Source organism: Psittacula echo (assembly GCF_963264785.1).
Source record: "Psittacula echo genome assembly, chromosome: 26".
Lineage (NCBI taxonomy): Eukaryota > Metazoa > Chordata > Aves > Psittaciformes > Psittacidae > Psittacula > Psittacula echo.
The window spans coordinates 1,535,902-1,552,264 of NC_137761.1; the positions used below are offsets into that span (position 1 = coordinate 1,535,902).

Here is a 16,363-nt window from a genome sequence, read left to right on the forward strand (position 1 = left end):
GGCCAAAGGCAAAACAGAACACAGCATGCAGGAGCATAAGCTGAGCTGGAGACTCAGCAGAGACCATGTGGAAATGAGGCCCTGGCTGGCATCTCTATAATGGAATGGAGTGAAAGGAGGAGCTCCATAGCCGGAGCTAACTGTCCTCCTCAGGCCAACTCAAAACAGCCTTTCCCTATTCCCTGCACAGAGCTCACCACTGCTCTCCCCTGCTGCTCTGAGTCCATAAGAGGCAAATTCAGGTGCTCAGCTGATGCCTTCTGTCCATGCTCCTGCTGTCACGATGTGAATGGCTCACTGCACCGTCTTCTTGCGCCTGCACACCCTGTAATTAAAAGCTTCATTAGCCTTCTACTCATTAGCTAAGTTTGCTGGTCATCCTTGTTGGCTTTCCTTGGTGACGTCTTTGGCATCCCTACAAAACCAAGCTCTGGGGTGTAGAGTTTTCTAATTAAAGCTGATAGCAGGAAGGATAAGAGCAGGCTCAGCAGCACCAGCAAGCGATGGTTAGCGGAGAACACAATCACTGTGGCTGCTCTGGGCCCAAGGAAAGCTCCCCATGATGGGCAGAGATGGGAGGCCATGACATGGAGAAGCAGTTGGGGCTTCTCAGGGCAGCCCACACAGGGCCAAGAGCTCCTCCCCTCCTCTCGCCCATTTCTGCCAGCCCCGATAGGGAAGGACATGCTATAATTTTGATAAACATAGAATCATAGAACAGTCAGGGTTGGAAAGGACCTTAAGATCATCCAGTTCCAAACCCCCTGCCATGGGCAGGGACACCTCACACTAAACCATGGCACCCAAGGCTCTGTCCAACCTGGCCTTGAACACTGCCAGGGATGGAGCATTCACAACCTCCCTGGGCAACCCATTCCAGTGCCTCAGCACCCTCACAGTACAGAATTTCTTCCTTAGATCCAATCTAAACTTCCCCTGTTACAGTTTTAACCCGTTATCCCTCATCCTGTCACTACAGTCCCTAGTGAAGAGTCCATCCCCAGCATCCCTATAGCCCCCCTTCAGACACTGGAAGCTGCTATGAGGTCTCCACGCAGCTTCCCTTCTCCAGGATGAACAGCCCCAACTCTCTCAGCCTGTCTTCATACGGGAGGTGCTCCAGCCCCTGCTCATCCTCGTGGCCTCCTCTGGACTTGTTCCAACAGTTCCATGTCCTTTTGATGTTGAGGACACCAGAACTGCACACAATGCTCCAAGTGAGGCCTCACGAGAGCAGAGCAGAGGGGCAGGATCACCTCCTTCAACCTGCTGGTCACGGTCCTTTTGATGCAGCCCAGGATGCTGTTGGTTTCTGGGCTGTGAGCGCACTCTGAAGCCAGCTCATGTTCATTTTCTCATCAACCAACACCCCCAAGTCCCTCTGTGCAGGGCTGCTCTGGATCCCTTCTCTTCCCAACCTGTAGCTGTGCCTGGGATTGCTCCGACCCAGGTGTAGGACCTTGCACTTGGCATGGTTAAACTTCAGAAGGTTGGCATCAGCCCACCTCACAAGCGTGTCGAGGTCCCTCTGGATGGCATCCCTTCCCTCCGGCGTATCAACTGAACCACACAGCTTGGTGCCATCGGCAAACTTGCTGAGGGCGCACTCAATCCCCCTGTCCATGTCACCGACAAAGATGTTGAACAAGACCGGTCCCAACACTGACCCCTGAGGGACACCACTCGTTACTGGTCTCCAACTGGACACTGAGCCGTTGACCACAGCTCTTTGCGTGCGGCCATCCAGCCAGTTCTTTATCCACCGAGTGGTCCATCCATCACATTGATGTCTCTCCAATTTAGAGACGAGGATGTCATGGGGGACATCCTTGGCATATAAGGGGCAGCACAAGGTGATGTAATGTAGTGAAGACTGGCACAGCTCACTCAGTGTGGCAGGAGGAGTCCTTGCTACATCAGGGATACCACATCTGCTCTAAACACCCAAGCAAGAACAACAGGGTGCTCAACACCTCGGTACAAGCTTGGTACAAGCCTGCAGGGCAGACGCACATCTCAGACCAAAGGCAAAGGCTGGCCCAAGTGCCTGACTTTGCAAAGCTCAGATCCATCACCCTGGATCTCTCCATCTCCTCACTGAGCAGGGACAAACCAAATGTCACAGGGCTGCACATAAAGAGCCCTTCAGCTCAGCACTTCAAGAACCATCTCCATGCACAGGCTGCAAGGTTTGCTGCAGGGGACATCAGCGTTGCACAACTCCACTTCTTGCTCCTCCAGGCACCTCCCTGCCCTTTCTCCACTACAGTTTGAGCTGCCCCTTCCCCTTCATGTGAGCATTTGCTGTTGGAGCAGGAATCACAGCAGAAGGGGCACGAAGGCCTGGCCAGAACAGGGTGGCAGTGGGATCAGCCCGCCCCAGGCCAGCCCACAGCTATGGCCGGGCAGAGCCCTGCAGAATCCACATCCTCAGGTTGTGATTGCAGACAGCGTGGCAGGAGCACTGACTCCAGGCGACCGCTGAAGGGCTCTGCCACCCGCAGCCACAGGACATGGGCCTGAGTCACTGCTCGGGCACGGGCTTTTCTGCCGGATCAGCTCCTTCACCCAACTCCTCCCACAACCGCAGGATCGCTCCATCTGACACCAGAGGAGTGGCAGCACCACGCAGCCGGGGAGGATGGATGAGCAGGACCTGCTGCTTCTCCTGCTCCAGACCTCTGCCGGCACACAGGCATTGGCACCCTCCCTTGAGAGTCCCTGCGAGCACTGCAGAGCAGACTCCCGGCTTGCCACAAGTGACTTTGATTCACTGCAGGAGCCGGTGATCAAACCAGGATTATGGGTGCTGAGCCGTTCAGCTGGACATTTCAGGTTCCTCTCCAAAGACTCATTTACACTTCTCTCTATACACCAAAGAAGGCACTTGCTGCACTCTTGGACTCAAAGGTAGGAGCTCAGGCTTCACCAGACGATGAGAGACGTCAAGGTAGCACACCAAAAACTAGTGGGTTTAATGGTGACCCTCATCATGACTGTTCTCGCTTCACTTAAGCAGAAACTGTTCTCTACTCTTTAAATTCCCAGCTACAGTCAGTTGTTCTGGTTCTGGTAAGGTTCACAACACCTTCCCCCCAAAAAATGCCCCAAAATGTAGGCATTTGGTTAATGTCTGAAATTCTGAGGTCACTTCCAACAGCCTCTAACCGTGGTACTGACCATTACTGTGCCCCCTCAGATCTTCCTTATAGCCAACAAAGGTGCTGTCGACACAGTCAGGTGGGTCCATGGCAAAGCTCACCTTGCACTGGAGCAGACCCAGACAGGCACACATACAGACATCCATACAGCACTTCATTAGAACACACACAGATCCAGGGGCATTTCCAACTGGGATTTCAGGACGGGACCCAGCCTGGTGTGCTCACTGTAGCTGGAATGAGGGACCTTCTGCCACCATGCGATATACTGACGGAGTGAGAAGAGGCCTGAGGGCCACCCTCACCAGCAAGTTTGTGATTTGTGGAAAATCATGACCTAAAATTGCAAGTAGAATGACAGAAACCCGTAGATGTCGGTCCGTGCTGCCCACAGCCAGGCTGCAGTCTGCCCTCACGTGGCTATGTGGAAGATGCACGTTTTCTAGTGGAAAACGCTCGGCACAGGAAATAGGTGAGAAAAAAATACATGTTCCAATAGTACTGACTGGTAGCAAATGATTTCCTAACAGATCAATGACTTTCCTGGACAACGTGAGATTGTTCTTACTGCGCACTCACTGTACCCACTCAGTATGGACTGTTAGTAGCATTTACACAGGTCAGCAGCGTATACTCCATTCTTGGAACCAGCCCCTTTGTAAGGAAAACAGTGCAAGCAAGATGGTTTAAACATTACCTATTTCCAACCAGAAGCTGCTGAAATGGGCTTTTCCATCAGATGCACCAGGTCCAGATGCACCAGGTCAGCTGGAAAGCTTTCTGGCTTCACAAGCTCCTACCAGAGCTGCTTGTCGCAGGTTTCAAAGAGACTCAGTGACAGCAGCCCAGGTGTCCTATGCTAAAAACACAAAACTGGACCCTCCAGCCTGGTTCCAGATATGTTAAGCAGGACAGCAAGCAGGTATGTACAGAATGGAGTCGATTACAAAGTAGGATCTGTCAGCTAGATAAGGGTTTTGCTGTGGAAGCACAGAAGTCAGAACAAAGTCAAGCAAAAGGCTCCAGCAGAAGTGCCATCAGCGTGAAGCTCCTGCAATATCACTGCTGCGATTCCAGCATTACAACTGGCAGTGCTAAAGTGCAGCAAGGGAACAGCAGAGCCTGGCAATGGACACAGAAGGGAAAGCAACAGATCCAGAGAGGAAGCAAAGAGAATCAGACCCAGGAAACAGCTTAGGGAAGATGCATCAGGAACTGGCAAAAGGAGACAGGCTGGACTTGTGGGTGCCTGTCTGCTCCAGAAGCTGCAGACATGGGTCAGGCACCTGCTGGTGGCATTGCTTGGCTCCAGCACAGTGTGCACAAAGGGATTGTGCAGATCCCTCCACTCTCCGAAGATGGAAGAGAATCTTTGTTTGCAATAATGGCAACAAAGGAGGCTTCAGTGAAAATAAATCCCTCACCAAAGAGCTTGCAGATGAATGAGATTGTTACTTCCTGAAATGATCTTACATTTGGAAATACCCAAATGCTGAAGAGCAAAAAGATGTGCAGCTCCATGTGGCTTCAAGAATGCTTTTATTGTTGTTTTTTTATAACATCAGTGCACAGATGTTAAAATATAACCCAAGTCCAGAAGCATATGACTTCAGATTAGATAGATATGTATGATTTTTATGCTGTGTCTGCTGTAAAGCATTGACTACCAGGGACAGAACACTCTTGCTCAGAGACAAGCCCACAGAACGTATCCTTCTTATGGAGCTATTTAGGAACAGCTTCTTCACCAACAAACAGTGGCAAGGCAAATTAGCATCAAACAAGGCAAATAGTCTTTAAAAGCTGGTGACCTCGGCCTTGAAACCGACAGTCAACAGTGATTACACAGGACCTTGTGAAAGGGGAAGGAGTAGAGAAAATGAGCTGTAGATCATGTTTCAGAGAGATTCACTTGGCTGCCTCAGAATGAGAAGAAAGTGGAGCTTCTGTGGCTCACTCTAATGGAAGTCTAAATATAGACAGTGGATAATGTTCCAGCTGACCCCATTCACCTTTATAAAAGGGAAGTAGAGAGGAAAGAGGAAAAAGAAGGAGAAAGAGGGGAAAAAACCCAAACACAACCCCCCAAAAAAAACAGCAACAACAACAAACCCCCTGAAACCAGCTCCAGACAACTATTACATCCAGATATCAGAGGTACAGTCTCCACCAGGGTAACGAATCTCATGAGCCAGGGCAGGCCCATCAGGTTCCTTCCCAAAATCCACTAGGAAGTTTTTATTCACTTGCAATCCACCTTTTCCATTATCCACATCAATCTGCAGCATAACAGAGCCTTCCCTGAAAAAGGGACAAGAAAACAGGTATTGGGAAAAGGTTTCCTTTTTGTTGCTCTTCCACATTTGGGCAAGATTTGTCTTTGTTTAATACAAACCAGAAAGAATCCCTGATACAAAATGGGACTTTTGAGACCACTTAGCAGATCTCAAAAGTGAGTTACCCCCCCTCAGTGAAACTGCAGCCTCAAATTAGCAATGAATGATTGCAAATAAATAGCTGTTGTTATAAAGGAATAGGCAACTGCAGTATGCCCTCCTGTGGCCATCTGGCACATCATCTTCTCCTTTCCTTAGCTAAAAGAACAGAAAGCTGTGCTGATACACTCAAAGGCAGTTTGAAAGCACTACGGATTCCAGGGGCCTAGGTCAGGTTCACTGGTTTCTTCCCATTCTCATCTACTTCCAAACAGATCCTGATTTCAACAAAGTGTGTGTGCACACCCCAACTTTTGTGTGCCTGTTGAGAAGGGGTGGATTCTGGTGAGTGGGTAACACATCTAGGTCGGTAGGCTGTGGATAAAGTTACTAGGTTCAGTCTCCCTGGGTGGGAACTCTGCTCTGTGCACCAGCTGGTATGTGCATAGCACTATTTGAGGAAGAAATCTTGAAACACAGGCTTGTACAGTCATCCCTGTTTACCAAAGTTCTCTTACTTGAGAAGATCTTGGTAGAACTGCTTGTCCCATCCACTGTAGAGAGAGTTGGTGACATATAATCTCTTCCCATCCAAACTCAGCTGAAGCATTTGAGGTCCACCTCGCACCCTCTTCCCCTAAAATCGTAATAGAGAATAAGGTGCCTAAGACAAGGCTGCCACGGACATTGAACAAAAGAAATGCAACAGCAAGGAGAAACAAAAGAGCACAGCACTTCTGCTCCTGGTAGAACCATCCAGAGCTTCGAAATCCTCCGCACAGAAGCACCAATCTCCCTACTTTAGAGAGAGAACAGGTTTTATTGGGAGTCTTCCTCCTTACTAACAGGGAGCCTTGAAGCCATTTCAGTAGAATTCCACTTAATTCACAGGACTAGTAATGTAAGAAAGTAAGGGCTGAAGGGTTCGGGTCACTGCACGTGGGTGGAAGTGTCAAAACTTAAGCAAGGGGTGAGTGGCATAACCCAGCTGCAAATGAGAACATGTCTCTGCTGCAGCTAGGGCACAATCTGCACCAGGAGGAAAAGGAGTATGTGGATCTTCCTAAAACTGCCTTCAGTGGCCAACAGATCTTAGTCATGTTCATGTTCAGTTCTTGCATATCCCGAGACTTTCCACAGGTAGCTGCCTTGACAGTAATAATATTAATGCACGTTGATAATGACCAGAGGCAATTAATGCTCTTTCATTTTCTACCATGATGCCAGGTGCCATCAAACTCTTTACACACACACAGACACGCACTCCCCAACACTGCAGAATGAGCTGGGTTAGTGCTTCACACGTATTGGGGGATTCCCAGCAGCAGGGATGGCAATGTGATGATTGCACACTGCATTAGCTTTAAATTAGCTAGCTAACAACAGCAGGGAAGATGCAATTACACAGGCTTCAGAAGAGTCAAACAGCTTGTCCAATTCCACCAGGGACCCAGAACACTTACCAGAATTCACTAGCTCCAGCCCCTGCTGAGATGTGGTACCTGCCCAGGCTGGAAGCCAAGCCACAAACTAGCTCAGATATAGCTCTGTATGTCCTATGTTTGACTGCGATGCAGGCATATGTTAAAATGGATCACAATTAGCAGAGCACTGACAACGTGCATATGAGGAAAACTTACTTTGATCACAAATGGCTCTGGCTGACACTGCAATTCCTTGTCTTCCACTACAGTTACAGGCCCACCTTTTGTGATGCTGCCTCCCAAAAACACCTGTAACCAAGGGAATGGATGAGAATAGGTATCTGCTATCATAAGAACACGAAAGACAACTCTCGAGCGAAAGCAAATTGTCATTTTCTTCTTTTAAAAAAGGAAACAAGCAGACTGGACTGTCCTTGTATGTGGCAGCTTTGCTGCTGCTGCCTCACCTGCCCCACCAGCTTGGGCTTGCGGGTGTTGGAGATGTCGTACTGGCGGATGTCTCCGTGCAGCCAGTTGCTGAAATACAGGAACCTGTCGTCCAGCGAGACGAGGATGTCAGTAATAAGACCTTCAAGAAAATATTCAGCAGCAGAGTCAGGAGATGGACAGGCCCAGCAACAAACAAGACCACGAGTCTATTAGCTTTCCAAATTCTCATCACAGTAGCCTCAGAAAGATCAGTTAAGATACGGTTTGAACAAACACAATCACTCGTAGACACTTGGTGCCTACTCAGAGCAGGTTCAGGCTCTACAGCATTCCCAGGACCACTCCTGTGAGCTCATGCTGAAAGAGCCAAACTCCAAGTGTTTTTCTGACCTCAAACACTGAGTGGTGTGGGAGCAGACAGGTCTGATGACCTACTTGATGGCTTGTAAAAAAGGCTAATTTGGTGACGCCAGAAGAGTTACACAAAGAACCCAAACAGAAATTCCATATTTTGCAAGGAAGTGTTTGCTATTTAAGGATGAGATTTTGCAGAAAGCTCCATTGAGCCAGGAAACCGAAGAGGGCAACACCACATCTCTTCTCCAAACACACTCACCAGGCATGTCAGGGAGAAGCCATCCCTGCACCTTCTTGCTGGGGACTTCAATCACCTTCTCTGCTGCCCAGTCTCCTTTCTGCAGAAAGCCCAGGAGAGAACACAGCATTATTAGTGCCTTGAGGTTAGCCAAGATTGCTCAGCTATGCAGGACAGAGGGAGGAGAAGCAAAAAGTGCTGTTTATTTAACAGGTCCTCTACACAGGTGGTATGCACACCACTAGTAAGTGTTACCAAGGGATGGGAATGTTATGATGATACTATGCAACAACATCTCAAACAGATTGCTGTAACAGTAGCAGAACTAAAGACCCCTAATCTCCTGTAGCTTGGTCTCCCACCCCTCTTCAGCTCAACCCCTACTCCCCTGCCCATAAGCCCACTACTGTCCCTCCCTTCTCCACCTTCCAAATACTGGCTGAGCAGCAGGCAGCACACACTGGCACTGGTGGCAAGTTTCACAGGTTCACATTAGTTCTCCAACTGATGCACATTTGTTGAGCAGCTTGCAGGCCAGAAAGCAAGCTGCTGAGCTAATGCTGTACCCTTTCCTCAGTGCAGGTGTTCATCAGGCTGTTTTCAAGTGATCACTAATGTTCTTATCAGCCAGACTGCCGCCCCTTGAGACTTTCATAGGTCACTCATGGCGATTAAATAGATCAAGAAGTTATTGTGAAGGGTGGGGTGTTGGAAGTGGGGCTGACAGACCAGCACCATGACCTCTTCAGCTTTGCTGCCTTTCAGGATCAGGCTGCTGAAGATTTGCTTTCTGGACATAGCAGAAGTACTCAGAATGCAACTGCTAAAGGCGAGGGACTATCCAGTAGCTTCAGAAAGCTACAGCATTGGCTTCTATGCACACTGTCATGAGGTTTGCTCTCTGACACAATCATAGAATCATGCAACGATTTGGGTTGGAAGGGACCTTAAAGCTCCTCCAGTTCCAACTCCCTGCCATGGGCAGGGACCCCTTCCACTGGAGCAGCTTGCTCCAAGCCCCTGTGTCCAACCTGGCCTTGAGCACTGCCAGGGATGGGGCAGCCACAGCTTCTCTGGGCACCCTGCGCCAGTGTGTCACTGCTATAGCTTGGCTAGAATTAGACTGGAATTCAGAGCCATAACATTTTTAATCCAAATTCTACTATTTCCTAAGTGACTGGAAGCTTTCTGAAACAGCAGCCTCTGTGTTTGCCATGGCTTTCATTGCTTACCTCTGTCTTGTAGAACCGATGCACTGCACCACTCAGAGCACATCCCACAAACCCTTCCGCAGCATCCGGATTGTGGAGGAATCGGATCTCCAAAGGTATGGAGCCCTTCCCTAAGTCAATTGCCTGAATGTAGGTGTGAGTGCTCCAGTCCCACACGTTGATGTGGCTGCCATAATGCCCTAATGGATCAGGTCAGACCAGAAAAAGCACAGAATATATTATTTTATTAAAGAATCATTTCTACTTTTGAGAGTTCAAGCAAACGCCCCCTCACCTTTCTCTATATCAGCTGGGTTAAACCCATCTACCAAGGCTTTTGGGGTTCCCCATTCAGTGCTCATCAGGACATTGTGTCGTGGCTGGTACCAGAAGTCGTAATTCAGGGAAGGCATCTTCTCCCCATTCTCCCAATTTCCTTTCATTTCAAAGGTCTCTCCATCCAGCAATATAAAGCTACCTGATGGAAACACCAAATACATTTGTTTGAAGACATTCACACAAGTTCACAGCTTTAAAGATAGCTTTTTTTTTCTAAGCTTCAGTTTGCTCTATTTCCGCTCATAATAACAATAATAAATCTGCCAGCCCTTCTAGAGTTCATTTCAATTAAGGGATAACTTAGAGAAGATCCTGGAGGAGTCACCTCTGGTTTTCTTTGCTTGCCATCAGTATCCTTGAATTACATAAACAATATGCATCTATTCAAGGACACGTTTGCTCCCAATCCAGAAGAGAAAAACCCTGTGAAAAGGAGCAGGGTTCCACCACTTAACCCCCGGGGGTATATTTTTTCTAATAGCTAGTATTTCTCTTAGATATCAGGTGGTTTACACCTGCATAGGTACCAGAATTTATACGCAAGAATCCCTCAAAAGTTTTAAACAAGAACTGCAACCTCAAATAGCCTGAAAGGCTTTATTTTCATTAGACAGAGACAAAGAGGATTTAGGTCGGCAACAGCATCTCTCATACCCAAGCCACAACACTAAGCTGATGCAGACTGTTTTCCAGAGCAATTCTTCCCTGCTCCGTGCTGAATGGACCAAAGTGAAACGTTAATGAGTTTCCTGCTCATACTATACCCACTAGAGTTGGTCTTCTTTAGTAATATATGCAAAAGCCTGGGGCATGGAAGCTGAACTCATCAACAGTCCCATTGATATTCCTCCCCATCAGGTCTGAAGTGCAGAGCAGTGACCGTTCAGCTTACCTGGGGCGTGATGTTTTTATTCCAGCATTAACCATTCCAGCAGCTGTCTGTTGATGTGCACAAGAAAACTGTAAGCACTGAAAAATTCTAACCTTGCAGCCTGTGCTTTGGGAGCAAGATACTTCTATACCATGAGCACTTTCCTAGAGTAATAAAGGGGACTAATACCTTTTCCATTGCCAGAAGGGTCTCCCAAACAGCTGATTAAGATGTCACCACTGCCCAGACAGTGAGAGGTGTGAGGATTACCTGCATTACCCTTCTGGTATAACTCCACTGGCTCAACAACCTAAAACGAATATACACATAGTCACAGTCACCTTCACGGAGCTCACTTACACAACACCAGTCCACCCCTAGGAATTCAAGTTTCACAAAGGAATGGAATGGGGAAATCTTTGAGGCATGTCAGAGACTCAGTTTGAAACAAAATTCACTGAACAGGAAAAGACCTTGGCAGGAGTTATCTACTGCATTAACAGCTAAAGGCTGGCAAGGTTCTACAGAACTTGAAAGACTATGAATGGGAGTATTTGCAGGCAGGTGGGGTGGGACAAAGACCACTTAGAAGTCTCCTTTCATTCCACATTACGATCAGTACTGAAGTTTCACTGACCAAGTACAGATGCTGACAGTGTATGTATTTACATCTCAGCTAATCCTCTCTGCTTGACAGTCAGTGAAAAGAAACAAACACTCCTGAGACACAATTCCTTTACCCTAAACCAGTTTCTAAACTAGGTTAGACAAATGTGACTCCAGCAACGCCCATTTTCTTTCACTGACTGTAAAGAGAATCTAACCAGTTAGACACAGAAAAGTGTAAGTCTATATCCCAACCTCTATCTATGCCAGTATCTGGATCTATAAAATCACTGTCTCTTGGTCAAAATGTAAGAAACAAAACCCCAGCTTAAAGTCATGTAAATATACCTTATGGATTCTAGGAGCTCGCATGTCTGTTCCCACATCCACCACGTAAACTCGAGAAGAGATCAGACTTGGTAGAATCAGACGGTTCCTTCTCTTTGTGGCATCCCCAAAGCAGCTGCTACAGGCGTTCCACCCTGAATGATGGAGCTCATCATTCAGATTGGGCATGGGCAGGCGATGGATCACCTGCAAAGTCAGAGACAGGCTTCACATTCAGTTTCATAGAGTTTTCCCCTAGGCAAAAAAAAAATGAGCCTTTATGTCAAGGCATAAATTAATAAAGAGCAGAAGGAAACTGCTATTTGTTAGGCAGGAAACAGATTTTAGCCTGAGATATGCAGAGTTGAAGCTGTAAAGCAGGAGAAGAAAGCTGGACATCGTGATTGCACAGCATTTGTGAAATGCTGTATGCCATTAAGTTAATTCAAATCTTTAAAAGACTTTATCTAATTAAGGAGACATGCAATAACGATATGGCAAAAAATACAACAGAAGCACCAGAGCCATTCTACACACAGGTACCTGACAATAGTGTGGAGATTTGGGATCAACATCCACAGTGGCCAGGTAATCAGGCTTCTCTATCCCAGTGTTCCTGTAGATACAAGGCAGGTACACAATCTCCTCCCGGGGACCTGTCAAGGTCAAAGTCTTGTAAAAATGGTTTCTTTTGACACATTAAAGAAAAAGCTGCGGTTAAGTGTAAGAGCATCTGCTCTGGATTTAAACTCTCTGTAAACGGTGTTTCATCCCAGGAAGCTGAACCTTAGTGTTTCCATTTTATGGAGAAACACCAGTAGTATGTAGTTTGAGCAGCCAGGAACTGCCAGGAGCAAGTACTTATCCACCTGTGAGGCCTTTCCCTCCCTCACCCTCCTCACACAAGAGGCTCTGGGGATGCAATTACTTTCCTGGAGAAGGACAGTGCTGGAAACCAGCTCCTACCCTGTGAGGCCGTGTGGAGCCTCTCCCTTCCCCAGCTACAGAAGTGATGACTCCCAGCTGCCAGTGCCCGGAGTTCACTCTACCCATGCCAAAAGCCTACTTATTACAACCTGTAAAACTGAGGCTTTTAAAGTCTAGCAAAGGACAGGAGGTGAAGTTCTGACACTATTACAATCTACAGCAAAATGCCTTGAGGGCTTTAGTGAGGGTCAGAATTTAGCCAGACACTGCTGGACAGAACTTCAGCACAGCTACAGGTGGATGAGAAGCTCGACACTAAACGGTGTCACACCGAATTCCCAACACTCCTTCCTCCTATTTTCCCCTTCTGTCCTAAAGAGTAGTTTGTTGTTATGAGAGAGTCCGAAGGCAGTCTGGGTTTAGAAAAGATGTGCTTACCTTTCATGGCATCCAGAGGAGTTGCGTATCCTGGGCCACATGCTCCACATTTTGCTGATTGGAGGAAAAAAAGTTGTTCTTTTTATTACCAAATTATTTTCAAGCATCTCTCTAAGAAGACTTCGGCTTTGCATTGAGAGATGGACAAATGTTAGATCCAGTTTTCACACTGCCAAACACCTGACTCCAGTCAGGGCTGAGGTTACACAATGTGACACGCCGTGCTCAAGAATGATGGGAAAGTCAGGCCTTCATTTCCAGGAGTTCAGCCTCACAATTTGAAAGCACATTCATATATGACAAGGGTCTGGGATTTAAGACAACTGTGTTAAATGCTTTACAGAGAGCTGCTGAATCACTGCCAGATGAGTAAGGAGACAGATCTGAACGGCCCATTTTATTATCACTGCAAAGGCTCCAGTCTTTCTCTGCACAGAAATGCCAAAGAAGTGGATAGTTTTGAGGATTTACAACCTGGGTAAGAAGTGATACTGCAGGGGACCAGAAAGGACAGGGGAAGGGGAATCATCAACCATTCCACCTTCTAGTACAAACTCAGCTCCCCACCTTTGCTCTCATGCCACTCTTACCTCTGCTCTGTACCAGTCTGGATCATAATCAACACCCAAGTAAAAGTTGTGTTAAACCAGCCTTCAGTACAGCAGAGATTCCTACTCCAGCACAGTCACAGCACACACATGCTCAGGATTGCATCAATAATTGTTGGCTAGAATTAAGAAAATACAACCCTGAAATACTGCTTTAAGGGGCAGTTACAACACGTTGCAAGTTCAAGCTCAAGGGCTACATAGAAACCTCTACTCTTCTTGAGCCATGGAGCTGCAGGGCTACTGAACACCGCGCAGGAAGCTTTTGCTCCATTCCTAACTGGAAGCAGGATATAGTCAGTGTTCCAAACACAACACGTAGCAGTGCTGTGCAGCAGGACACCAGCATATTTTTGCCAATGTGACATGAAGTGAAATACATGTTGACAGAGACAAAACCATAGTACAGTTGCCTCCCTCTGTACCGCCAGTGTCTGTAATAAAAAGCAGCAAACCAGGTAACTATCTACCATTCTCCAATACTCAGAGATTGATAGCATCAGAATACCACAGATCTCAGATTCCAAATGCAGAGGCAGTGACAGCTCCAGTGCCCATTTCACCAGGGAGCCTTGCTCTGAAGGCAAAATGCTCCAAGCAATCCACTCACTGCACATGGAGCCTCATAACTTCACAGACAGGGTCTTCTCAGAACGAGCAATTCAGTACTTTAGGTTAAATTTCACCTGCTTTGTGAAGTTGTTTTATCTGGAAACACAAAATAGAAAGTTTGCTTTGTTCGGTTTATGTCTAAGCCATAATTGAAACTTTCTTTCCATTTTCTCAATCACCTACATTAGCAGGAGCCCGGTTTGCATCAGACCACATCTCCGTGAGCATTGCAAATGCAGTTTTCTGCAGATTCCTTTGAGAAAAAGATGATTTGTGCCAAATTGTTTTTCAGAGAAAACACACAGCAAGACACTGAACGTTTTATCTTCCTGCTTCTCGAAGACGTTTGTTTCTCCTTTCCTTCTGATCTCGTTCAAACCCTCTTTTATTCTGAACATTGTACCCAAGTGCCTGAAGATACGCGTGGATGAAGCAAACCTTCCCGTTACACCATGCCAAGCGCATTTGTGAACATAAAATCAGGGCTTTGACATGGAATTGTGATTGTACCACCTTGTAGCAACATGCTAACAACAGCATTTACATTGCTACGTTCATAATCCATGGTTAAACATGGTAGCATTACTTGCTATGTTCTAGATCCACCCTTGATCTGGAGGCTGACCCAGCATCCTGGACAGCAGGCAGTGGCTGGTGCATCACACACACATGGACTGGGGACTCCAGCACCAAGACCCTTTTCCTGCAGCACACTGCACCTTCCCAGGCAAATCCTCTCACCTCAAAGTGCACCTTCCTTGTCTTTCTAGAGCAAAGAACATTTCTCTCTTGCCAACAGCTCTGGTGTGAGTTTAGCAGGAAGGGCACACGCATTTAACTGTAACTGCTCCAGGGCACGATTTTCCTTTTTCCATAAATGAAGTTCCAATAAGCCCCATTCCTCCAAACTCCCGTGCAGTTACTGCATATAGACACCACGAGCTGCTAAAAACATGTCTGTTCCTTTTGTTCCCATTGTGGGCGCCTGATAGAGCCCAGTTTCACAAAGGGGTTTAGGAGAAAGGTGGCAATAGTGTAGCCACCTCTTTTGAGAACTTAAAGAGTTGGGTGGAATCAATCTGGGCCAAACTAAGTTGTTTGGAGAGCCTGAGCAAACACGAAGCTCTCCAAAGTCATAGTGCATGCCTGGGCTCAGCACTGGCATAGTGATAGAGGGGGGCAGGCAAATATGGTTTATGATTGTGCTGAAAGAACACACAAATGGGAGGAGTCAGTGTACAGCTATCCTATGGACACGGCAAGACACAGGCCTTACAGAGCAACAGGGACAAAAGCCACGCTTCCTTGCTGGAATCCAAGTAACAAATCATGCAAGCAGACTTCAATGATCTGCTAAATATCTGAAGAGCAGCCCAAGATGTGGACTTCTACAGTGCCAAGGGCACTCCAAACCACGTGCCTGAGCCACCGCCTGCTGCTGCTGGAAGCTTTAAGGTGCATTATTGACCTGACTCTTTATCCACTGCCCAGAGACTCCTTACACACTGCGGCAGGCAGTGCATGGGTAACAGAGTGAAACTTGCAGCCTGTTAGAAAGCAAAGCAAAGCAAAACTCCTTCACTGTGTAGTGGAAGTACTGAGAGAAGCACAGAAAGGCAAACGTGCACCCTAGGCAGCTAAAGCAGACTGGACACTTTTGCTAAGTCAGACTCACTGTTTGTATCTGTGCAATAAGGGCTTGTTTTCACTAAGCTCTACAAACTTACCCTGGTTTGTGAAATCCCCCTTGCACGTTACCCAATCATACATTCACATGCAAAAAACCTTTCAGGTATTTTAGCCCTTCCCTCTATTTCCTGTTCTTGTATCCAGCAATGAAAGTCCATAAAAATGACATGGTCTATCACAAAAATATGAGCAAAACATTAAATTCTGGCTCCTGGTTCCCTGGCACCTTTCCCAAGCGTCGTTCCTGTTCACAATCAACCAGAGCAGCAAGTCCAAATTTTATTTCAGCCTCTAAATACAGAGGTACTAAAAGACACATTTAATGAGAGCATAAAAGGCATTTACTGAGAGCACTAAAGCTACTTATTTAAAACCACAAGGGCTTTCAATAGCTTAAAGGAGTAAAGCTTTTACCAGGCAGAGGGAACGCGGAACCTCAGCCCCGGAGCTCTCCTGACCAGCTCCCTCTGGCCCCTGGTTCCAAGCTGCACAGCGCAGAGCTGCAGACACAGCACCAGACCCCAGCCAGACCCGCACCTGGATCCTTACCCATGTCGGAGGGGCCGCTCGGGGCTGCTGGGTGAAGCAGAGCTGCCTGGACTGGAGTTGTGCGCAGTGAAGCTGCTGGGAGAGGGGCATAAGTTCAAGAGGGAAGGGGCGGGCAGGACTG

The 16,363-nt window shown here is 47.3% G+C and overlaps 1 protein-coding gene across 1 annotated transcript; it reads right to left on the bottom strand.

The window, feature by feature from the left end:
• Positions 1-4,813: 4,813 nt before the first annotated feature.
• LOC308230348 (methanethiol oxidase-like) lies at positions 4,814-16,363 on the bottom strand. The gene is made up of 12 exons (XM_080635002.1): positions 16,243-16,363; positions 12,785-12,838; positions 11,963-12,075; positions 11,441-11,626; positions 10,676-10,796; positions 9,572-9,754; positions 9,298-9,476; positions 8,087-8,165; positions 7,488-7,609; positions 7,237-7,329; positions 6,115-6,233; positions 4,814-5,462 (listed from the first exon to the last, which is right to left on the bottom strand). The coding sequence occupies exons 1-12, from the start codon at positions 16,244-16,246 to the stop codon at positions 5,300-5,302; spliced, it is 1,416 nt and encodes a 471-aa protein (XP_080491128.1). The 5' UTR covers positions 16,247-16,363; the 3' UTR covers positions 4,814-5,299.

What these genes read in the sequence shown, in the direction of transcription:
- LOC308230348 (XM_080635002.1), bottom strand. An exon ending in GAGCTCCTAGAATCCATAAG is followed by an intron (nt 10,797 to 11,440) that starts GTATATTTACAT and finishes TATTCGTTTTAG; the next exon opens with GTTGTTGAGCCAGTGGAGTT. An exon ending in TTCTACCAAGATCTTCTCAA is followed by an intron (nt 5,463 to 6,114) that starts GTAAGAGAACTT and finishes TCCCTTTTTCAG; the next exon opens with GGAAGGCTCTGTTATGCTGC.